We start from the raw sequence: 25503 nt of genomic DNA, 5'->3' as shown, positions 1-25503 counted from the left end.
AGAGCGTGTAGACAGCAGTGTGTCCTGATAGCTCAGAGAGAGAGAGCGTGTAGACAGCAGTGTGTCCTGATAGCTCAGAGAGAGAGCGTGTAGACAGCAGTGTGTCCTGATAGCTCAGAGAGAGAGAGCGTGTAGACAGCAGTGTGTCCTGATAGCTAGCTCAGAGAGAGAGAGCGTGTAGGCAGCAGTGTGTCTTCTGATAGGAGAGAGAGAGAGCGTGTAGACAGCAGTGTATCCTGATAGCTCAGAGAGAGAGAGCGTGTAGACAGCAGTGTGTCCTGATAGCTCAGAGAGAGAGAGCGTGTAGACAGCAGTGTGTCCTGATAGCTCAGAGAGAGAGCGTGTAGACAGCAGTGTGTCCTGATAGCTCAGAGAGAGAGAGCGTGTAGACAGCAGTGTGTCCTGATAGCTCAGAGAGAGTGAGCGTGTAGGCAGCAGTGTGTCTTGAAACAATGTCCAGAATAATGCACTGGGATAGCAGGGTATCCTGAGTAACTCAATTCATCTGTATGATCTGATTTATTTGTGTTTATTTTCCTTGCTCTGTGTATTCCACCTGTCGACAGCCAAAATAAAGCTGCACTGTTTGACTTCCTTTTGGACTCCTGAATGCTTCCTGCTATTACACCAGACGCTGGGTCTCTCCTTTACAAACACACACTGCTGTCTGAACCAGACAACTATTCAAACAGCTCAGCAATCTCCTCTTCACTTTCACTGACTCTGCACTCTTCTAGGCTGATAAGAAATCCTTTCTCTTCCACCCACTTACCCTGTTCGCAGCCTTGGGTCACCCAGCGGAGCAGTGGGAGCTGGAACTGTACTTCTTATAAACGCTAATCTCCGCTTGCTGTTGCTTAGCAATTGTTCCTAGTGATGGAGTTGCCATTGTCTTGCCAATCATCCTTCCAGAAATTAATCTAACTTATTTGTGTTTGTGTAATAATTAATGTGTGTGTGATCGTTTGGCACTGAAGTTGTTGTCTCGTGATTGTTTATTTTTGTAGGGTAATTTAACTGAAGGCCTAATTGTAATATATAGTAATTGGACTTGTTCTATGGGAACTGACTGGATCAAACATATCTGTTGGTTATTGTAACTGTTTCTCTGCAGTTGTCCACTTTGCCTGTACTAAATTGTATACCCAGATTATTTTTATACTCCCTTTTAAAGTAAAGATGTCCTTTTTGATTCTAGCTGTTTCCTGGAGCTTCGCTCTGTTGCCTAGCTACCGTAACTATGTAACATTGTGCTTCTGGGGTTATTTATCCGGACCGGTCCGGTTATCCAAAGCTGGTGGCAGCTACACGCTACTCTGTTTCAATCCAGTTAGAACACAGCCGAGCCAGGACAGGTTTCATTACAATATTGCTGCATACTATTGAGCAACTACTGTCAACATGTCTTCCCAATGTAAATAGAATGAAAAGAAAATACGGCTGACAAACAGAAAAAGTTACACCAGCGACATACAGACCAACAAACTGCTGGCTCTCCAAACCCATGTGTACAATATGGCTGGAAAATAAGTGATTAAACTCTATTCATTAAGATTGCAGGCATGGAGATACACACACACACACACACACAGAGCAATGAACTGGGGGAGGAGGTGATTTACAAAGTTAAAGAAACAGGAAGATTCTAAGAAGTTGTTTTTTTTTATTTTTTCATGAGAGAACATTATGTTTCACAAAACCACCAAGATTTTGTTTCGATCAGCCATCAACTTATTTTACATTTTCCCATTAGTGGTGCAGTAGAAGATTGAAGGAATCATTTAAAAAGCAAAATGGGTTAAACATAATAATCTAATTATCTGAAGAGTTAAAAACTAAACACGATGTTTGAGTGCATTCACTTTATTATGCAGCCGTTTGAACTAACAGTGTTTTGGTGCCACCTACTGGATACATTGATGAACTTACATTTTGACGGTTTTGTTGAAATTTAACTTGTATCTTTTGAACGGATACACGCTAACGGTCACTCAAATAGGATATTGGTGTTTATTAATAAAATCTAATTGATGTATTGTCATGGTTTAATAATAATCTCTTTCTGCAATGCACACATTCTGTAGCTACAACTTTAAGTCACCCTAGGTAAGGGTGTCAGCTAAATAAATAAATAAATAATAATATTTTTTATTATTATTTGCCGTTACAGTATTTCTGATGATCACATTCGTTAAACAGAAAATATTCAGATGCATATCACATAAACATATATAATCTACAGTACTATACAATAGTGTCGAAGCATTTCAAACAATTTCAAACAAATAAATACAATGTGCCCCACACTGTACCGCCCCTGTGCTGCCCCTCCACTTGTGATACTGAAGACTCTGCTTCTCCTGAATGAATACACTTGATACAGACCGGGGCCAACAACTATAGACCCAAATACAGCTTTACTGAAAGCACTGTGGGAGCAATAATATACATGCACGAGTACTGCATGAGAATATTTACCTGTGCTTCCAATCTGAGCAGTTATAAGCAGTTAAACTACTAAAACCTTTTAAAACAACACTGTAATAGACTGTTTAATACAAACCTCTCACTCCATGACATACAGGGCATATAGAAAGTCTACACCCCCTTACAAAATTTTCACCTTTTGTTGCTTTATAGCCTTGAATTAAAATACATTAAAATCTACTTTTTTCATTTATCTACACATCCTACCCCACAATTTCTAAGTGATATTCTAGAAATGTGTAGAAAATTAATTAAAAATAAAAACTGAAATAGGTTGGTTGGATAAGTGTTCACCTGTTATAATAGCAATCCTAAACTAGCTCTGGTGTAACCAATTGCCTTCAAAAATCACACACCAAGTTAAGCTGCTTCCACTTGTGTTAAATTGTAGCGATTCACATGATTTCAGGATAAATTCAACAGTTCCTATAGGTTCCCTCTGCTGGGTAGTGCATTTCAAAGCAAAGACTCAACCATGAGCACCAAAGCGCTTTCAAAAGAACTCCGGGACAAAGTTGTTGAAAGGCACAGATCAGGGGATGGGTATAAAAAAATTATATCAAAGACCTTGAATATCCCTTGGAGCACGGTCAAGACGATTACTAAAAAGTGGAAGATGGATGGCACCACCAAGGCCATCCCTCCAAATTTGATGACCGAGCAAGAAGGAGACTGATCAGAGAGGCTACCAAGAGGCCAATGGCAACTTTGCAAGAGCTACAGGCTTTTAAGGCCAAAACTGGTCAAAGTGTGCATGTGACAACAACATCTCAAGCACTCCACAAATCTGGCCTGTATGGTAGGGTGTCAAGAAGGAAACCATTACTCAAGAATGGAATGGAACTTTTTGGTCTAAATGCAAAGCATTATGTTTGGCACAAACCCAACACAGTGCATCACCCAAAGAACACCATCCCTACTGTGAAGCATGGTTGCGGCAGCATCATGTTATGAGGATGTTTCTCATTGGCAGGGACTGGGGCACTTGTCAGGATAGAAGGGAAAATGAATGGAGCAAAATACAGAGAATTCCTTGAGGAAAACATGCTGCCCTCTGAAAGAAAGCTGAAACTGGGACGGAAGTTCACCTTTCAGTATGACAACGACCCAAAGCACACAGCCAAAGATACACTGGAGTGGCTGAGGAACAAAAAGGTAAACGTCCTTGAGTGGCCCAGTCAGAGCCCCGACCTAAATCCAATCGAAAATTTGTGGCATGACTTGAAGATTGCTGTCCATCTACACTCCCCAAGGAACTTGACAGAGCTTGAACAGTTTTGTAAAGAAGAATTGTCAAATATTGCCAAATCTAGGTGTGAAAAATTGGTAGAGAGCTATCCCAACAGATTCACAGTTGTAATTGCTGCCAAAGGTGTTTTCACCAAGTATTAACTCAGGGGAGGGTGGAAACTTATCCAATTATGATCTTTCAGTTTTGTATTTTTAATATATAATTTTTTTCTCAATAAAATTTTTTTTCCCCTTAACAGTGTGGAGTATGGTGTATAGAGAAGTACAAAAAACCCTCATTTAAATGCATGAAATTCTGAGGCACTGACACAACAAAATGTGAAAAAGGTGGTGAAGGCTCTCTATAGGCACTGTGTATTATCTAATTTAATTGTTCATTCAATACATTCAGTTTTTTTAACCTGCTCTGTCACTCCACTGGGTAGTTATTCATATAATAAACAGCATTTCATTCAAAGAGCTTTTACTTTCAAACACGTGTCAGGTGTGTTTTGTTTTTCTTTGTGTAACATTAACATGATGTTTTGTCCTTTTTGAAATCAATAGCAGTTAATGAAAGCCTGGGGGACACGCTTTGATAGCAGGGCTCCTCGAGTGTCTCAGAGCAGCGCTGTCCCCGGCGTGTCTCATTGCTGGGGACTCTTCTGCTGCTGTGGAGGCGGCTCTGCTGCCTGGTTCAGTTCACAGCGCGGTCTGAGGAAGAGTCTAAATCTGTGCCGCTGGACAGCAGGGAGGAATACTGTCCCGTATAAAGAATAGGAGACAATAACACAGTGTAAGAGAATCTAAATAAAAGCATGTGGTAGAAATAGCAGAGGCTACTGCCTGGAAGTTTACTCGTAAAGAATGACCTTTCTGCTCCCCTGTGCTGTATTTACCAAAAACAAGATCACCCGCCCTGACCCCTCCGAGACTAGCGAAGAGAAAGCAGGGAAACTGCGCGCATACCCACGCCATTGTGGATCTGTTTGAGACAACAGCGCTCAGCCTCTGAATTAACCTGATATACTTCTAAACACATTATCAGGGGTATACAGTTAGTGTTTAAAAGAAGACGGTAAATAAGAATATCGGTGCACAAAACCCAGATTATTGATCTGCTAAGAACTCTCTGCACCGGCGCCGCTGCCTCCAGTCACAGCGCCCAGGTCGATAACATAGGGCTCTACCAACTGCGGCAAGGGCGAGGGGGTACCCCGAATTAAAATAGAATTTGCTGGAAAAAATCTAAATGAGCTACACAAAAGCTCGGTTACGATGTTTAAATTCAAACATATTATGCATTTTTTTTTTTATTAAAGGATCCCCGGTATTCCCTTGCGGTCCATCGCCCCGCAGCCCCCAGACACTGAGAGAGAAGAGACAGCAAGCGAGTCCCTATGAAGCTGTGAAATAGGGTTTAAAACTGCAGAGATCTCTTATATTGGCTTACTTTGAAAGGGCCGCGTTGCTGTGGGGTAGGAGCGTATTTCTTTTTTTTTTTTATTTAAATGTGGTTGATAAAACAGCAGGTTACATTTTGTTTAATTTTAAATTTAGTTGTTTGCTATGAACACGGCACGGCGGCATCAACAAGACCGATTGCATTTAAAATGTAAGAAATAAACAGAAAGGCACCGGGGAAATGAATAAATATACCAGGTAACGACATTTTCATGTTTTAATAGATTACAGTATTTTTCTGTATTTACCACCCGCTTGTTGTACCTCTGGATTTGGAGCTGGAACAGTGTATTTAGGCACAATTTTTGATGCATTTTTTTCTTCAATACGGTAAATCAAGTGTATTGACCGCCTTGTTGTTCAGTGTAAACCTGTAGGTATTATCGGTACTTTTCCAGCACCTCAAAGTAACTTGGCCTCAAACATGTTGGCAATGTTTGTGTAAATATTACAAAATGTGTAGAGTTTGAGAAAGTTTCTGTAACATTGTGTCACACATCATGTTTTGTAAACAAATCTAAATTTAAGGTCTGAGGACAAAATGACTGCTTGCTGATCGGCTGTTTTAAGAGAAAGTATTCTAAAATACCAAATAATGCTTATTTAACGAAAAGAAAAAATATTGTAACTTTTTGCCAACTTTCATCCATCATTCTTCAGATTAGAGACATGCAATCCTGGTATTATAAATGTATTACTATAAAGTCTGTGTCCCCTCAGTAGTAAAGCCAGCCCTGCTGTTAAGGCCGGATTTTGCCAGTTCTTTGAATGGCCTTATTAGTACTGTACATAAATATATAAATACATGCTTTCTTTTTTTCAGCAACTTCTAACCAGAATCCCGCGTGCAGCCACAGACAGTGTGAAGATGGAATCAGTCCAGATTAAAGAGGAGTTCTTTGAACCTGAACTTCTCCCCTTTAGAGTGGAGTTCTTTGGGCTGACTTCCCTCCCCATTAAACGGGAGCTCTGTGAGATGCAATGTGACAGCAGTCAGTCAGAAGTCTTTGAGATGAAAGCTGAGCACAATGAATTGGAGATCCCCCAGACAGAAGAACCCCTTCCAGTTAAACAAGAGGAGGTGCTGGAAATTGTCAGTATTAAATGGGAGCCCCCTGAAGTAGAGTTTGACCATGTGGAACCAGGGAAGGAAGAATCCGAGGACTTAAAACCAAACATCCCTGAGCTGGAGCCTGTACGCCTGCGGGAGTGTAGCGTGGTGCTGGAGAGAATCTGCGTGAGAGAGCAAGGTGCTGGAGAGGAAGGGTTTCCCAACAGCACACAAGGAGATGGACAGGGAGAGAGGCGCTCACATTCAGAATGCAGTCTAGCAGGTGAGTGACCCCCAGTAGCTGTGACATTTTGGATATCACGCAATCTAGAATGCCAGTGTGGTTGAAAGAGAGAGCATGTAGGTTACATTAGTAGCTATTTCTTTTTCATGTACCACTCCAGCCAGTTCAAGATAGGAATCACTACTGGTGAGCTTAAGATACAGATATAAGCCCCTTTCACACTGGCACTCCTACCCGATTATATCAAGGGGGGAGAAGAAGGGCTTGAGGGCCAGCCAGTGGGGGGTGGGGGGATTCCAAAATTTTAGGGGGGAATGGCAAAAAAAACACCTTTGCATATATAAAACTATATATTTTACTGTCTCATCATTCACACTGGTGTTGCTTTAAAGTAAGCTGCTTTCAGGAGACCTAACAGCTGTTCATCCCTGTGAGACAGAGCTCTCTCCATTGCTTTTGCCGTTGCCTGACGTGACGTTTTTGCTGCAGCAGAAGAAAAGGTGCTTCTCTTTTTAACCAGCGCTCCATTTCTTGTTTTTAACTCTTTACACTCAGCCCTGTTTCCGCCAGTTTTTCACTGTTTTCATTTATGTATGTTTAACTACTGGATAGTTTGTACTACATGCATGTAACATATCAAATGAAAGGCCACGAAATTGCCTTTCATATTTTGTAATACAATTTGAGAATATGTGTTAAAAAAAAAAAAAACACTTTTCCAAAAAAATCATGTTTGGTCAGAGAGTAAGCTCTTCAGAATATTAGCTAAAGTTACAAAGCGCTCTCGGCGTGCAGGTCATTCAGTCGCCATGTAATGCTCTGGAGCGCGCTGCCTATTGACTGCACGCCTGGTGTAACCCATTGCAAGCCCCTACAGCTGAAATTCACATGCTTTAATCCACCACCTAGCCACGTGCCCTAAGGGTTGGTTCGTACAAGTGTCGCAGATGAATGCGATATGTCTGGTGCAGACCCAGTACTATTTTAGGTCGCAGATGCATGATAAAAAAAGTGTGTGGATGACGTAATTCCAACCTGTCGCACAGGGTCAGAGAGAGACCCTCGACTCCAACCACAAATTATGTCGGGAGTGAAGTATGAACTAACCTTAATCAATCAATATTTATTTTGTATAGCGTTGTGGCAGAGCAAAGCTCTGCCCTTTTTAAATTGGCAGGGATGGGGTTAATTTCCCCTACCTGCCTGGGTTTATTATGTTCAGGTGGCTGGGGTTGATTAGTTGATTAGGTTAATTAACGATCAATCAGCGCCCAGCCACCTGACATAAACGGAGGCCTCTGCTTCTCATTTGGGAGGAGGGAGCTGAGGAAGCAGGTTGGTGTTTGTGAATCCAGTGAAGGCATCGCCCAGCCTGGAAACCTTAATTTTGAAAGTTTTGTTTTGTTGTCTTTAATTTTGTGTTTAAAGATTTTTATTTTGCCCTTGTGCACGTTTATTTTTGTGTTTTTTTTTAATAATAAAATTAGGATTTTTTGAACTGCAGTCTGTCTCTGGGCCTCTTTCCACTCACCAGCCTGTCACAAGCATCTTTGATAGTGGACCACCATCACAAAGCGATTTACAAGATAGTGAGGAATAATACATAATACATTACATACAGGGCATAGTACATTAAAACAGTAAAAAACGAAACAATGCAAATACATTAAATATAAGCAGTATGCATTAAGTAAAAGGCTAGACAAGACAGGGTGTAATGTGATCATGTTTTTTACATCTGGTAAGGATCCTAGCAGCGACATTTTGAACCCGCTGCAGTCTGTGTTTGTAGCACACGACGGAAGACCGTCGTAGAGAGATTTGCAGTAGTACATTCGAGAGGAGAGGCATGCATGACAGAGGATCTCTACATCCGGGAGGAAAAGGTAGGGACAGACCTTTGAGATGTTTCGGAGGTAGTAGAAGGAGGATTTGACTACAGAGGAGATGTGGGCATCAAAGGAAAGGTTTCTATCCAGAAGTACACCAAGGCTTCATGCAGTGGGGGAAGGCAACAGCAGACAGTTTTTGAGGTTGAGATTCTTGAGTTTTTGATCCTACTAGAAGAAGTTCCGATTTGTTGGTGTTGAGCTGAAGAAAATTGGCAGACATTTAGGCCTCAGTGTCTTGGATGCAAGCTGAGAGTCGGACCATGGCAGACTGACATCCAGGGTCTAGTTTTAGTTAGAGCTGGGTGTATCTGCATAGGAGTGAAACATGAGGCTATGTTGGTGAATAAGGTGACCCAAGGGAAGCATGTAGATGTTGAAGAGAAGAGGCCCGAGAACAGATCCTTGGGGGGGGACACCGAACGTTCATAGGAAAACAGACTGCATGCGTCCAGATAGGTAAGAGGACAGCCAGGAGAGACATCCCAGCATACTTCTGAAGGCGGTCAAGAAGAGTGCTATGATCTGTGGCATCAGAAGCAGCTGTCAGGTCAAGGAGGACAAGGACAGAGGGAGCAGGAGGTCAATTTCGGTACTGTGATGCGGCCAGAAGCCACTGTAGAGTTTCAGGGAGATTGTTATCTGTGCGATGTTTCGTCAGCTGGCTGGCTACAGGCATTTCAAGAGTTTTGGTGAGAAAAGGGAGATTGGATATGGGATGGAAGTTGAATAAAACAGCTGGGTAATGGGAGGTTTTTTTGAGCACTGGCGTTACTCGGGCAGTCTTGAGGGCAGCAAGAATCAGGCCTGAAACCAGGGACAAATTGAGAGTGTGTATAATGGAAGGAGCAAGATCAGAAGCACAGAGATGGATGAGATTTGTTGGCCAGGGGTCCAAAAGGCACATGGCAGTAGTTAATTTCAGCAGTAGGCTGGAGACATCAGTAATGGAGATAAGGAAGAGAGAGCAGGAGGGGCAGTCGGAGGAGAGTCAAGGTGGTCAACTACTATACTGGGTTTGTGGCAGGAGAGTGTAGAATAAATGGTCTTGATTTTGTTCTGAAAGAAAGAGGAGAAATCATGGCAGGTAAGAGAGGAGGATGAATGGGAGGTGGATTAATAGATAGCTGGATTCAGGATTTGTTCAATGGTTTTGAAGAAAATATTTGGCCTACCATGTTCCATAGATATGATTTCTGAGAAGTACTTCACCCTGGCAGCAGCGAGCGCACACCTGTAGCTACTGAGGTGATCGGTCCAAATCTCTCTGTGAACTGTTAGTCCAGATGACCTAATTTGTGCTCAGAATTGCGGCAGGCAGACTTAAGCAGTCGAAGTTCGGGAGTATAACATGGACAGTTGGGATGTTTCTTTACTATTTTGGTTATAAGCAGGGCAACTGTGTTGATAATCTGAGTAAGGGTGGCGTTGTAGAGAGACACCTCGTCATCAACCGAAGACGGAAGACTGCCAGTCAGAGGGGAAGAAGAGACACATTCCAGTAGGATTTAACAGATTTTGGGATGGAAGGAAATAACAGTATCAGTAGTAGATGAAAGAGCAGGAAGATTAATATTTGCAATGATTAAGAAATGGTCAGAGAGAGAGAGATCCAGGGTGTGCCCTCGGGTGTGAGTGGGAACGTTGACAGATTGAGAGAGTCCACGACAGTCCAGCAGTGTGACAGTCAGTCACCAGAGGGGAAGAAGGCAAGTCGACATGGATGTTGATATCACCTAGGAGTAGAAGTTTGTTACTTTGGAAAGACGTAAAGGCCCCCCCCCCCCCCCCCCCCCCCCCCCCCCCCCCCTCCCCCCCCCCCCCCCCCCCCCCCCCCCCCCCCCCCCACCCCCCCCCCCCCCCCCCCCCCCCCCCCCCCCCCCCCCCCCCCCCCCCCCCCCCAAAAAAAAAAAATAAAAAAACACGTAACTGGGTGAACAATGTAATTTTGGATTTTGTAAGGGGATGCAATTCGGCATCCTGAAATTAAATCAGTTTGGGATTTTTAGGTGGAGTTCTGTTCATATGAATAACACTGGTAATGATATATCCCTAAAAAACCTTGAGCATGGAATTAAACCACACCTTCTGTAAATATGTCTTTCCCTTCCCATACCCACCCTTACACCTTTGTTTTTATTGTATATGTTGTTTTGTGTTGTATATTGTCTTTATTGTTTTTGTTTTAATAAAAGTGCATTTTTAAAATATCTTTGTTATTGAGAAATGTATATAGACATAAGTATTACTGTATGGTATGCAATGAATGCTGTATGATATGTACATTATATTCATGATATCTTTATATTTGATTCATGAGATCTGGTGTAAAACATAATAAATAAAACAAATCAGATAATGTTAAGAACAAGTTCTCACACAGAGTTTCACACAATAATCTACAAGTAAAAAGTATAACCTGTGTGATATGATGTTTTATCTTTCCTGAAATACAACGACTGATGAGTGGGGACTTTATTGTAGAAGTGAGGATCAGAGATTTGCACAGGGTAATACATTAAATTGGAGAGCTATCTGAATTATTAGTACAGTATATGGTGCTATGCGAGTACGTCCACCATGTCAACTCGGATTACAGATGTTCATTAAAGAATATAACTGCACTTTAGGACGGTATGTATAGGAAGCCAATCATTTTGTGCATTTCTCAAATTATACATACACCTTAAAACACCATCTTCCACTAAAAACTTGTACGTTTTCTATATTAACAGGTTTAGATATCCCACGTGGGCTTGATTACAACGTCAAAAATATTATTCTCTACATGAAGAAAAGTGTTTGTACTCACTTTCCCACTCAATTTATTGAAAAGGTTCAAAGTCACCAAGCAATTTACCATGAAAATAATATAACTGTTAAAGTGAGCTTACATAAACACTTATTAAACACTTATTTGCTTACCACACAGTATGACATGTTCATGAACGACATTTTTTAAAGGAAATAAACATTTGGCAAGTAGCGATTTTAGCTATGCAGAGACATAAATTATACCGACCAAAGTAATGTTTTTAAAATATTTATTTGTTAAAAAAAACTAAAATACAGCAAGCAATTTCCTGAAGATAAAATATATTTAATACAAATGAAACGTAAATATACATTATAATGAATATAACTTTTTAAAATAAAATACTGTCTGCAATACAGTTCGATAAATAAGATGACAACATATTTAAACAAAAATTACTGTCTGCAATGCAAAACTTGTTTTCGTTTCTCAAAAAAAAAATACAAAGCGTCCTGTAATTTTTGATGAACACGGAGAACCTTTCCTTTAAGCTCTAGGATTCACGTATGTGTAGAAAGGCTCAAAAAGGCAAATGCTAACTTATTTCACGGCTAACTTATTTCCTGTGACACCGGTATTTAAAGCAAGTATTATCAGTTTTCATTCTAGGAGAGGAGAAAGAGTGAGCAAGCTTTGTCCAGGGGATCCAGAAATTAGCCGTCAAGGTGGGAATAAGACGTCTGGTAGCCATTAGGAGAGATTTGGGAAAGGTCCTCACTCCTCCTCTCCTCTCTCGGACTGCCACAGCTCAGACTGCCTTTGGTAGTGTGGCCCTTAGACAGCTGGCGTTCTAAGACACTGTTTGCCAATTTACGCTATCCTGTAGGTCTGGAGCCGTATACTTAACACACGTTTCTAATCAGCCTCCCAATTCAACACAGCCCAGCACACTAAGGAACTCTACATTACAATTTTTAGGTGCAGTCTGGTTACCCCAGCAATTAATGTTTTAAACTTTTAATTAACTATAATTCACTTCCCTATTTCAATGTTGTTTCAGCCAGCGACTGGGAGCACACATGTCTCTTCAGTTACATTCACAAACTACAAGCAGTCCCTCTTACTTTCTTTCCTGTTTTTTATTTTCCAGGTTCCAATCCAGCAGCTAAAGTGAGGGCGAGTGGTGTAGAATATCCTGACTGTGGTAAAGGTTTCATGCAGTTAGAGCATTTAAAAAAAACCCAGAGAATTCACAACAGAGAGAAACCTTATCACTGCTGTTGCTGTGGAAAGAGTTTCAGTCAGTCAGGACATCTGAAAGAACACCAGCGAACTCACACAGGAGAGAAACCATATCGCTGTTCTGACTGTGGGAAGAGTTTCAGTCAGTCAGGAACCCTGAAAGAACACCAGCGAACTCACACAGGAGAGAAACCGTATCACTGCTCTGACTGTGGGAAGAGTTTCAGTCGGTCCAGACATCTGAAAGAACACCAGCGAATTCACACAGGAGAGAAACCGTATCGCTGTTCTGACTGTGGGAAGAGTTTCAGTCAGTCAGGAGAGATGAAAACACACCAGCGAACTCACACAGAAGAGAAACCGTATTGCTGCTCTGATTGTGGGAAGTGTTTCAGACAGTCAAGAGACAGGAAAACACACCAGCGAACTCACACAGGTGAGAAACCATATCACTGTTCTGACTGTGGGAAGAGTTTCAGTCAGTCAGGAACCCTGAAAATACACCAGCGAACTCACACAGGAGAGAAACCATATAGTTGCTCTGACTGTGGGAAGAGTTTCAGTCGGCCAGACAGCCTTGTTTCACACCAGCGAACTCACACAGGAGAGAAACCGTATTGCTGCTCTGACTGTGGGAAGAGTTTTAGTCAGTCTGGACATCTGAGAGAACACCAGCGAATTCACACAGGCGAGAAACCATATCACTGAAGTGACTGTGGGAAGAGTTTCAGTCTTGAACAAGCCCTTCAAATTCACAGTGGAGAGAAACCTTAACCCTTTGCTGCTTCTTGTCAGGCGCGTCCGGTCCAAATTTTTTTGAGAGTAAAAAAAGGTTTAAGACGCATTACATGGCAAAACGATATCAGTACTGCATCTCCAGCCAAGCCCCACCCCTTGTTCGCTGTATTTCTCACATACCTCTTTATAGACGTGCATACTTATAAATTCTCTCCTGATCTCTCGTTTTATCACCAAACTCCTCAATAATGCGATCCAAGTCATTATTTTATTACTATAACATCTCAAAAAATTATTTGAGCCCTGGATGCAGAAGCAGCTATCTCCTTTGTTTCCATCTTATCTCTGTGGTGTAGCTGCTAGCTCTATTGCTCACACGCCCCCTTTTTTTTCGGCTTCATTCGGCTCCTATCGGTCTCACTTGGCCATTGAAAGGTTTTCTTGTCTTTCTGATGATGTTGGACAGGGTCCGACATCGGACCGGAAAGGGAAAATCGTAATGCAGGACCTTGTCCAACATAGGACTGTAAAGGGTTAAAGGGACAATGGGACTTTTTACTCATGAGGATAAAAAACATTAATATTGCATTAAATACTGTTTGTGTATTACTCTTCAAAGTGGGCGGTGACGAGGTCACGTCACAAGAGGCTGCTCTGCTGTCAACTTAGGCTGTCAATGCAGTCAGTGTCTGGCAGCGGGAATATGCAGAAAGGAAACTATTCCACACCTCATCTGATGGACGGCAGGAGAAATGAATAACTCACTGTGGGAAATTAGTTTCAGGGATTTAGCATTTAAGCTGCATTAACTTGAAAATAATAAATTGATGGGAAAGAGTATCCCGACCCTGGATGTAGCATCCCAGAGACAAGATTGCACCGTCCTTACTGGGCAACTGCCTGGAGGATTTGTCTTGTAAATTCATTACAATTCTAAAACTAATGAAAAATGCTAGTGTCCCATGCCTGTATTATGACATGAATGACTGAATATTGTGCTACGTGAAGCTTTGCAATGTGCATTGTCCATGCTTGTATTTGTGCCTGCTTTCGTAAACTGCCCCGTGTAGTAGGCATGTGTACGGATCTTGGGTACAGAAAGGCAAATGGTGTAATCTGAGATGAGACATGACTGTACAATGAAACCCTGAGTGTGCTGATTTACAGTTGATTAATTATACACACAATACAAAGCAATGCTAAAAACAAAACCTATATGTCTATATTGTATTGAAATGAGGAACATGTATTTGCTAAGGCTTGTTGCATTAATTTGAGGACAGCACTCTGCTTTGCTGTCATTCTCATAGCTGGCTGGCAGTGCTGGAGCCTTCATGTTGTGAGGTAGCACCTGGCCAGACTCTGCAGTCAGAGAATATAGGGGTGAGGCCGGAAAAGTGGCTTTAGATAGTGAAAAAAAACATGAAAATGAAAGTATGTCGCAAGTAATCATAATATGACCCTGTGCACAATAAATAATATTTTTTTGATTTTTTATTTATTTTTTTGATTTGCGTTGCTTGACACTGTACAAAATTCCTGTTATTTTCCAAGATACTGGTTTATCTTCCCCTCTAGTAACAGCTAGCGCACAGTTCCTGGGTAGCAGATTTAAAGCAAGGAGACCGATTCCATGCTCGCACAGGTGCTTTACAGTGGAACGTAAATCTGTCACGTGACAGAATTGCACTCCGCAGCAGGCTCAGAGCTTCCCTATAAGTGTGTTTATTTTTCCTCCAAATAGCTTAAGATAAAAAAAAAAAATACCAACAGTAATAATCCATCGTGTATAACAAAAACAAAACAAAAAAAGGACAAAGTGTTTTATTTAAATGCTGTTGCAAGGCATGAATGATAAAGTGAGTTCTATTTTGTTTCAATTTAAGTTTAGTTGTTTGCGTTGCACGGGTGCGACCGGCCCTTTGTTTGCAAAATGAACACGGCATGGCGGCATCAGCAAGGGTCGCACTAAAAGGAAGATCGGGATGACTGGGATGGTTGCCTGCAATTACTCTGACAGACACTAGAGGCCACTGTAATAATGTATGCGGTTTATTTACTATATTACTGTTTTGGTAGACACCTCTTTTAATCAATCTGTAATCGTGAAATACGCAGTTGAATATACATTTCCAGGAGAAATACTGTTATTAGTACAGTCTGCAGTGGAAAAAGAAAAGTATTTTCAACCAATTCTAACTGGTATGAGGGGTATTAAAAGATATGACAAGCACTGTAGTAACACAAATCAGTGCTTTCTAGCAATTTCTATTGGGAAGATGGTTATCATATTATTATTGATATTATATATGGCTATCATAAAATGTTTTTATTAGGGGAGATGGCCAAGAAACACTGTCCAGTTACTCATATCAATGCATCATCTTTCCACTAAAATAGCTAAAAAACAGTGCTATAACTAGACCGTGCTTCTTTGCTATCTTCCCTAATAAAAACTTTTGTAATAGCTGTCTTCCCACCAATAATCGCTAGAAAGCAAACAAAATAGGAGTTAATTATGCAAATGTGTATTTTGGATTTGAAAATATTGGGCAACAGTAACATTTGCTGAGAAAACATCCTTTTGAGGAGGTCGGTGCTGCTGGTCGTTCCTGGGATCAATCTTTTCCTCTCTGTGCTCCTGGTTAAGGTGGGACAGGCCGGGGAGAAGGAGGGCATTGGAGTTGGGAAGAGCCTTAGGGACTGGCTGCTGAGCATCTCAAGCACCCAGGGGAAGCTGCTGATTGGCTATTGACATTATGACATCACTTTCCTCTATGATGTCAGTGCTGAACATGAACAGCATGATATCTGTTGCCATGGTGCTGTGCTTAAACAGTTATAAAATGGCTTGGATACATTAAGTGCTGTGATTGGCTGAAGAAGATCACATGACCGTGCAGTAATAGTTGCCTTACCGTATGGCTATGACATCATAGAAAAACGTATTTACCTGTAGGGCTGTATCCGAAGGTTCGTTCGCTAGCCAGCGATTCAAAGATTTGTCAAACGGTTTCACCCACTGTATGTTTTTTTTCTTCCTATTAACAGAAACCGTTTGACACAGTGTCACTAATGCAAAATTTGATTTTTTGATTTGTATAGTGCATATTACGATAAAAAAGTTATTAATACAACCTGCTACCAAATTGTCATACATTACGTACAACTGGAGCAGGGTATAGTATCCAAAGCAGTGGCTCGTATCTCTAGTGACTGTAGTGCTTCAGTAAAATATGTACTGAATACCTAGTGTACAAGACGGTGTAAGAGAAGTGCCATGGTAAAATCTGTTTGAAACATACAAAACATACGCTAACACTAATTTTAAACTTGAGCACCATCCGCCCCTCCCCTTTCCAGCTCATGTTATCCAGAGCCAAATCATAAATTTCTTCATTCGTCATCTTGACAACAAAGTGTTGTATAGTGTAAGCTATATTGAAAGAAATGTCTCAAAACCCCTCTGCAGGAAAGACTTTAATTTTGTTTTAATTATGTTTCTGAAATCGGAGTGTAGTGGTGAGATGTATCTGTTGTGTCTAGTTTAAACATTGCATACTCGCTACTCAGTTTTAGAAGGCGATATTTAGTTCAATAAGTATGTGCCGCTGCTGGATATACATTATTACAGTGTTGTGGAACTTTTCAGGTCTGCAACTAAAAGGGCCAACTGCACCAGGTATTCAGAGATATAAAGCTTTATTAGTTTGCGCAAACGAGAACAGCTCAACACATCAGTGTTAGGAAGCCCGAGCAGTGTTCTCTAATACAGAGATAGCATACAGTACCTTTACAGAGAGACAGGGTGGTTTCCCTTTCAACCAATAAGCTAGAGCCAACTCAGTTGGTGTAACGTGGACAGGTATTTACAAGGTAGTACAATAAAGGTTAGGTGGAAGGATGGGTTCGCCCTGATCGACCGATAAGCTGGAGCCATGTTCCTTTTGTCACACCACCCACAGTTTGGTTTTCAGCTACACCTACCTGCAGTTTAATACATTTACTTTATTTCTATAAACTTAATAGATCATAAACTCAAAATGCTTTAAAGCATATAACTCAGTGAATAATTGTAGTACAGAGTAGCAACAAACAGGTGCAGGAATGGCTCTGTGCAATTATTCCCCTGCAGGACGTTTACCTTTTTGTTCCTTAGCCACTCCAGTGTAGCTTTGGCTGTGTGCTTTGGGTCGTTGTCATGCTGAAAGGTGAGCTTCCGTCCCAGTTTCAGCTTTCTTTCAGAGGGCAGCAGATTTTCCTCAAGGACTTCTTTGTACTTTGCTCCATTCATTTTCCCTTTTATCCTGACAAGTGCCCCAGTCCCTGCCGGTGAGAAACATCCCCATAACGTCAATGGAGAGAAGGAGGGAGGAGCGCTACACGGCGCTCATTGAACGGGTACGGCTGGCCGTTGCTGCAGCGACGGCCCCTACCACAACACCGCTGATGTCGCCCCCGAAGGCACGGGCGATGAAGATGTCGGCGGAGGATGACCCGGAGGCGTATTTAGTGGTGTTCGAGCGGCTGGCTACCGCGGCGGCTTGGCCGCGGGAGTTCTGGGCCAGCCAGTTGGGACCCTGCCTGATCAGGGAGGCTCAGGCAGCCTACCAAGCCATGAGTGACCATCACGCCACCGATTACGACCTGGTCGAACAGGCTATCCTCCGTCGCCTGAATATAACAGCAGAGACCCACCGGGCGCGGTTTAGGGAGTACCAGAGAGCCCCGGAGAGAAGACCGCCCAGCAGATGGGGGAAGCCATTGTGGTGGAGCAGTTCTGCCATGTGGTCAGCGCTGAAACCCAGGCGTGGATACAGCGCCACAACCCTGACACCTTGGAGCAGGCGGTCAAACTGGCGGAAGATTATGAAGACTCCCTGACTTCTGCCCGGATCGGGATCCTGTCGGCCCCTGCCCTTCGGAGCAGCCGACCTCTCCCTCCCTATCCTCCAACACCAACACCACCACCCTTGTTCCCGGGACCCCATACCTCCGAGAGCGACGACCCCATTGGGCCCCCTCGCATCACCGCTACACCTGTTCCCCTTGCTCTGCCTCCACCATGCTTCACAGTAGGGATGGTGTTCTTTGGGTGATGCACTGTGTTGGGTTTGTGCCAAACATAACGCTTTGCATTTAAAAGTTCCATTTTAATTTAGTCAGACCAGAAAACTGTTTGCCACATGGCTACGGAATCTCCTGAGTGTTTTTTTGTATACTTCAAACTGGATTCAAGGTGAGCTTTCTTGAGTAATGGCTTCCTTCTTGCCGCTTTACCATACAGGCCAGATTTGTGGAGTGCTTGGGATATTGTTGTCACATGCACATTTTGACCAGTCTTGGCCATAAAAGCCTGTAGCTCTTGTAAAGTTGCCATTGGCCTCTTGGTAGCCTCTCTGATCAGTCTCCTTCTTGCTCGGTCATCCAGTTTGGAGGGACAGCTTGATCTAGGCAGGGTCTTGGCGGTGCCATACACCTTCCACTTCTATATAAATCATCTTGACTGGGATATTCAAAGCCTTTGATTTTTTTTATACCCATTTATCTGTGCCTTTGAATAACTTTGTCCCAGAGTTCTTTTGAAAGCTCCTTGGTGCTCATGGTTGAGTCTTTGCTTTGAAATGCACTACCCAGCAGAGGGAACCTACAGGAACTGCTGAATTTATCCTGAAATCATGTGAATCACTACAATTTAACACAGGTGCAGGCCACTTAACTTCGTGTGTGATTTTGAAGGCAATTGGTTACACCTGAGCTAATTTAGGATTGCTATTACAAGGGGGGTGGACACTTATCCAACCAAGCTATTTCAGTTTTTATTTTTATTAGTTTTAATTTTTTTATTAAAAAAATAATGCATTATAAAAAATGCATAATTCCGCTATAAGGCAACAACTTTACCCAAACATTTGAAAATGGGTTTGTAGACATATGTATAAATACACTTTATTTAATTAAATCCTAAATAAGGAATTTAGGAATCTTTCCTGATTCATTCTACGCAGACTTTAAGCTCTGGTGCAAATAAATTCGAACCACTGTTTATGGCATCTATCTAACTTTCTCTAGTTTGATTGAAAGAAAAACAAATTTTTTTTTCATGCCTCATTTCGCTGCACAGCGCTGCCTAGATATGATCAAGGATTCCTACCTGCAAAAAAAAAGTAGTAAGTCGAATCATAAGTCTTCTGTCATCGAGGCTGCATCGTAGCTCCAACGTTAGCGCCATCCAGTGTCCGCCCAGCTTTCGCCGTTCAAAGCGCAGTTTCCATTACAACTTGGTCTGTGTTTTCATCAGAAAGACTTGCTCCAACGACACTGCTGTACCGTGGCAACGCCTCATCGATGACTTCACTGGAAGTGTATCGTTGGTCCGTCAATAGCAACCGTGCAGCTTTTGAACAGAAGCACGCGAGCCTGTGCCTGACTACGCGAATCTTCTGCCTCCTAACACTGTAGATTTGCGAATTGTGACATTGAATACTACAGGCTATGTAGTAGACCTACATTAGACTTATTTATATACATCACATAACTGTTCTGAAGCAAATGTATTATACATAGACATTGATTTTATATTGATGGATAACTAAAGTGATGCTACCCTTATCACTGAAGCCAAATAGTTTCAATTCCAATACCGTCAGATTGCAGTATCCTTAACAGGTGGGTGTGAGTGTGAAAGATTCTTAAGGATTCAGTAACAGTTCAGGTCACCCTAGAGTCAGGGGAGGACGGAGTTGGGAAAAAACGATGTACATTTTGCACGTACATGTATTTTACGTGCATTCTTCAGCTTCTGGACCAGTACTTCGGTTAGAATAGTCGAAAGACTCTACGATTCTTAGGTATCAGTGTAATTAAAGGTTGAATCCGTAGTCGGGTAAGGACTTCGGATGAACAAGGGTCTAAACGTGAAGGAATAAACGGGATTTTGCACTTCCTTAGTTTGCCCCTGAAGTTCATCAAGGCACTCAATACAACTTTCAAAGTCCATTTCTTTCAATATGAGCTGCCAGACAGATACAGAAACCATGTGCTACGACTATGAACACTTCAGTCAAAGCGTCCTCCTACACCACAATAGACATTACACTCATGGACTGCTCCTGATCAAATCAATTGGTTTTGCAGCAGCCTCAGAGTAATGCATTCTCATCCTTTCAGGTTCTGCAGCAGCCTCAGATCTATGCATTCTTCATCTCTGCCCAAAGGCAGCCCCATCTCCGACATCATCTAAAACCGCCTTAACTCTCAAATACCAATTTCCTCTGCATTCAGCAGTTCTCTGCTCTCTATAGCAAGACACTGCACACTACTGACAGCATTCCATCATTTACTCCCTCAGATCTCTGCCTATTCAGTAGATCTCGGCTCAACTGTTAATCACTACAGCAGATCTCTGCTCCATCTTCAGACCTGCTCACTATTGCATTATGCAAAAATTGCTTTAGTTTACTGTTCAAATCTGCACCTGCTCTCCTCGGAGGTCTCGAAGGTTATGAGGTCGAAAGGAGGTTATGAACCTAGAATCTTTACATATATATATATATATATGACTTCCTCAGCAATTTAGTCATATGTCTGCTCATACTCTCAGATACCACAAGCATTAATACATGAGAGACATGGTACGAGAAATCTGTCTTGATTTATGAATTAAGGAGTTCCACTATTAGGAGAATGACTGGAGTTGTGAATCTCTGAATGTGAGTTCACCTTTTCCATTCCAAGCAGACATGATGGTAGCAGACCGCTGATCGATCCCATATTAACTAACTCATAGGATGGTCTGCATCTCATCTCTCTGCCTTTGTTTCCAGAATCAACATATATTTGTTCAGCTCCAACTGCCACCTCAACCCTCATCAAACTCTGCAACACTGACATCTGCTGTTCAACTAAATACAGCACTCTCCAACCTTCTGCAATCTGCTTGCCTCTACATGGCAACGTCTTAGCCCCAGCGACCAAGTCATCATTTACCACCGAATGGAAAACATTTACAACTTTCTGCACTCAAAACCAAATACATCCCATTCTGATTTAATGAGCAAGGGATTGTAGCCTCCATCGTCCTTGGAAGGGATTCTCTTCACTTAGCCCCCATTACCGTTAAAGCCTACATCTTCGTAATTCAGTATTTCTGCCTCCTCAACTCCGTCCCTTTTCCAACACTCCTATCCTCCCCATTAGTTTGCTTGACACTGTCCTTTGTTTGCAGGTTGTGTGTTTTTCAAGTATCATTGTCTTCTGCAGGCTCAGGGAGGACAGAATGTCAAGGGAGGGTTTTGTGATGATGATGTTGGAGAAATCTTTTGTGGGAAAATATTTTTGCATCAATGTGACTGAGTGATAATTTTTCTTGAATTGAAAGCTTCTGATGTACAAAGCCTGTTGATTCGTGATGTAATAACCTGAATTTAGTGGAGAGTACTCCTGCGCTGTATGGCATCAACCAGGCTTCGTTTTTGCAGAATGCAGGGTAGGAAAGGCTCTTGCATTGGCTTTAAAAGCATGTTGCTGATCACACTAAATACTAAACCTGTACTGCTCCAACCTTCCTCAGATTTGTTCACCGAGTGCCCAGAAATAGAAATAATTTTCCTTAAATTTACTGTTCCTAATGAGCGTCTATTTCTACTGATATAACTCATTGTTACAAAATTGCAAGAAGTAGATGGAACGGGGCGGTGGGGGTGTTAACTTTATCATCTCCACCTTGCTTGATGACGTGTACATTTTCTTAAAAGCCCATCTGCTTTTATTTCCATAGACAATAAGGGGGTGCTTGTGTCTCTCTCTCCCAGACTGGCCACGCAGTGTGGATACAGCTTAACCGTTGACTTCCTGGGAAATGCCAAGTTCCTTGCTTCTGTGCTGAGCTGCTTTGCTCAGAACACAGTAAGTCTTCATTTTATTTCTTGTAAACTTGTTTCTAATGGTGACATGCTGGGACTAACTTTAGCCTTTGTTTCCAGAATGACCTACAAGCTGACAGAAATCAATGTCTACTCAAACAGTTTTATGACTTCAGGTTCCTCCTATGTTCAGAGCATGGGCGGAGAGGGAAATTCTGTGTGAAAGAAACTACATGAAGGTAAGGGCTGTCCGGATGCGATAATGCTCTCCAGTATAATTGAGTTGTGTGACTATTTATTTATTTTAATTGTCTCTACAGAAGTGCTTCATTCCTGACTGATCTCAATTCTCTTCAGGTTTCAGTGAGAAGAGGTGTGCCACTTATTGAGCCAAACTTTGTTCAAGATGATCCTGATTGGTCCCTTGCATACCCTGAGGTAAAATCATCTAACTTTGCATTTTGATTCATTCACATCCCCATGGTCTTGCCTACTGAGGTCTACTCTACTGTCTCATCTAGTGGAAGCAAAATCTAACGACCCCTTAACTTTAACCTGTCTCCCAAGATGGCTGCTGTATTGGAATTGTGTGCCATTTAAGGTACTGGCTTTTGTTACGGGTCTGGGGATAGCCTTGCCCATCACAGATTACTGTTAATAAAGAAACTGAGACAGTAATGCTTTCTATTCTTCAGCTGGAGTCTTTACTAATCACAAATGCAGTAGCATTTACAAAAATACATCTTTTCATTCATTTTTATTATTTTTCTTTTACAGAACATAAACATTCATTTATAGCATTCATTCTATTTAATTTCATTGTGTTTAATTTCAGAACAATTCACCATCTCCATTCACTAGTCAACACAGAATCCTCTTCAATACAAAATAAATCTATCAAATTCAAAGGTTCTAGTTCCCCGATTATCTTAGACCCAGTGACTAACTGCACTGCCACCTACTGGTTAGTAGTGATAAAAAGGCTAGTAGTTTTGCGATAAACCAAATCTATGACAATTCTCTGCCTGTCACACTTTGCATCTGGAAAATTGTGTTCCGTCTCCCAGCAAATAGAAAGCAGGCTATGACTGTTGCTCAGGCCATGACAAATGGCTATGGCATAAAGACTACACCAACTCGAATTCTGGTTAGAGCTGCATACAACTCCACAGAAAGCCAGCCTCAGGTGGTAAGTAGTCGAGGCTTCATTGATCTCTAGTACAGTATATACAAACTGTGACAGTGACTACAGTCTTGCTTTTGTTATAGTGAAAGTCCCCTCACCTCTAACAGATCCAAACTGTACCAATGGCTGTGCTAAGATCAACCACCTTTTATAAGCAAAGCTGGATGGTCATGATGGTGGACACTGCAGTTACATGTCCTACTGGTGAGTAAGCTTCTGGAGGGGAACAGTGCTCAAGAACAGTTATAGGTTTAAGTATGATTTTTTTTTATACCAAGTCTATGGTGTCCTTTTCTTTGTCAGATGGAAGAGCCTTCACAGAAGAGATGATCACATGGAATGTTCCCCGTGTTCTACCTCTTGTTTCTACACCACAAATTACTACCCTTGTTGTTCAAATGGGAGTTGATGGCCGCAAGCTTGACCCTGCAACAATTCAGAATAGAGGTTATAAACTGGATGTTGGTCCCCAGCTATCACTGTAAAAATTCCTGTGGGCGCTGATGGTGGATATTACAAGGAATGTAAAAGTTCATCTCCTTAAATCCTTCTCATTTTAAAGCTTGCCTCTAAAATGCTTCTTTGCTTTCAGAGCCATGTATTAGACAACACCTATGTGTATTAACTGGGGATGATCTTGTGGTTAGTACGGAGGACGGTACTAAACTAGCACATGAGTTAATACCAATTGCAACTCAAGAGTCACCAGCTGCATATTCAAGCCCAAAATAACTATTGTTGCCCTCTAGGGGTTACTAAACCAATACTAAATTAGTCTAGCAGTTTCTGTAGACAGACTTGTGGTATTGTACTAACTGGAACAAATATGAAAAGTCCCAAAATGTTTTAACAATTATGAAGCTGACCTATTCATAATCAAAACATATTTTGAAACTGTGAAAAATTGCAATTGGTTCTAAGTTAGTATGCAGCTGGGGGTGATCCTGAGTACCATATTAGCTAGTCAGCGACTTGATACTCAGTTCTGTACTAAATCTGCATGTTCATTGCAACTGAGTCTTTTGATTTCTCTTCCAGTTTGACAACAACCTCCTGACTTATGAGAGTGAAGTGCTGTTCACATCTTACTGGTAAGGACTGCATCACAAATTGAGCATCTTTATGATTGAGCCTGAAACTCTACTAACCCATCTCCTCTTTCCAGGCTGAGAGTTGCCTGTCACTATCTGGTCAATGACACCAAGGTAGTACAGTTCTTGTACCTTAATAATCCTGCACCTGGAGTCCAGCCTGGCTTGGGTGCCCTTGTGGTCATCATGTGGCTTGCATTGGGTATGACTTGGATATTAAAATAATATAGATGCTGTAGCATCTGCCCATAACTTCAATTTGAGCTGAAGAGTGATGGATCCCTTTGCTTTATGCCTACAAGTGGTAATATGCATAATGTGAACACAATTGCAGTTCCCGTAAAATGAACTTTACGTGGTGTGTTTTCACTTTGGTGTAATCCTATTGTATTCCACTAACATTTATTTCTTCTCTTGCAGCTCCAGTCAAAGTGTGGTCTCTTCTGGGAGCTGCAATGGGTGTGTGTTCAGTGGCTGGCTTTGTAGCTGGAGTTGGAGCTGGAAAGTGTGTATTGATGATAAATAAAATATCTTGTTTGTAAAAGCTGTTTGAATTCATTTAAAGGTGGGTGCTTAACTTCCCCTTGCAGTCTCTCTTATTTTGAAAGCTCAGTGCTGACAGGTATGCATATTATAAAACACACATACTAAGTACAGACTTGTAGAAAAACTATCATACAGTTCTGTGGGTGATTGTGTTCACAAACAAGTATATTAAGTGTCCAAACACATATAAGTAAAACATACATCGATTTATTATATTTTTGTACTAACCCTGGGAGTACAGTAGTTGCTTATTAAATAAAATATTGTAGATTCGTTTGATATATAGTATATTAATTTCTTAAGTAGACGTGATTATCTTCGGACAGCAAACTCGACACATCACCTGCGCATGTTTAGGGTTTGTTGTATCGTAATATAAATAAACTTGAAAATACTGCGTTTGTATTTTTATCAGTATTAACAATAAAAAGTATGTCTCTGCGAGCATCCGTCAAATTTTTTAATCCCCCGATAACGGGATATGAAAATTAGCGATATCATATCAAAATATCAAAATTGGTGCCAGCCCTCCATCATCATTCCTTTCTGGTTTTGTATTGTTACAATTCAATAACCAATAAAACCCAACATCACAGCATCGGACTGGAAACATCATATCCCAAATCTTCATTAACTGCAACCAGACCTCCTTTTCTGTGTAACTGGACTCTCTCCATCATCTTACAAGATTACAATTATCAAAGATTCCCATGACT

General features: G+C 41.6%; 1 protein-coding gene across 4 annotated transcripts; it reads left to right on the top strand.

The window, feature by feature from the left end:
- Positions 1-4955: 4955 nt before the first annotated feature.
- LOC121306342 lies at positions 4956-23575 on the top strand. 4 transcript variants are annotated; one of them, XR_005948201.1, is made up of 7 exons: positions 4956-5379; positions 6005-6515; positions 21880-22007; positions 22085-22203; positions 22322-22402; positions 22800-23354; positions 23454-23575. XR_005948201.1 is itself a non-coding variant. In XM_041238100.1 (6 exons), exons 2-4 carry the CDS (start codon positions 6050-6052, stop codon positions 22199-22201), a joined length of 711 nt encoding a protein of 236 aa, XP_041094034.1. In that variant the 5' UTR covers positions 4956-5379; positions 6005-6049; the 3' UTR covers positions 22202-22203; positions 22322-23354; positions 23454-23575. The 4 variants fall into 4 exon arrangements, 1 of the variants encoding a protein (XP_041094034.1); XR_005948200.1 differs by having other exon boundaries at positions 22322-23153; positions 23234-23354; XR_005948199.1 differs by having other exon boundaries at positions 21914-22007; positions 22322-23354.
- The last annotated feature ends 1928 nt before the right edge of the window (positions 23576-25503 follow it).

The sequence above is a fragment of the Polyodon spathula genome, chromosome 47 (genome assembly GCF_017654505.1).
Source record: "Polyodon spathula isolate WHYD16114869_AA chromosome 47, ASM1765450v1, whole genome shotgun sequence".
In the NCBI taxonomy this organism is placed as follows: domain Eukaryota; kingdom Metazoa; phylum Chordata; class Actinopteri; order Acipenseriformes; family Polyodontidae; genus Polyodon; species Polyodon spathula.
This window is presented reverse-complemented; position numbering and strand designations above follow the sequence as displayed.

Bases quoted from the DNA above. Each gene is read 5' to 3' on its own strand.
- LOC121306342 (XM_041238100.1), top strand. From the start codon at position 6,050: ATGGAATCAGTCCAGATTAAAGAGGAGTTCTTTGAACCTGAACTTCTC. The intron at 6,516-21,879 runs GTGAGTGACCCC...TTATTTCCATAG, and splicing joins TTCAGAATGCAGTCTAGCAG to ACAATAAGGGGGTGCTTGTG. The intron at 22,008-22,084 runs GTAAGTCTTCAT...CTTTGTTTCCAG, and splicing joins GCTGCTTTGCTCAGAACACA to AATGACCTACAAGCTGACAG.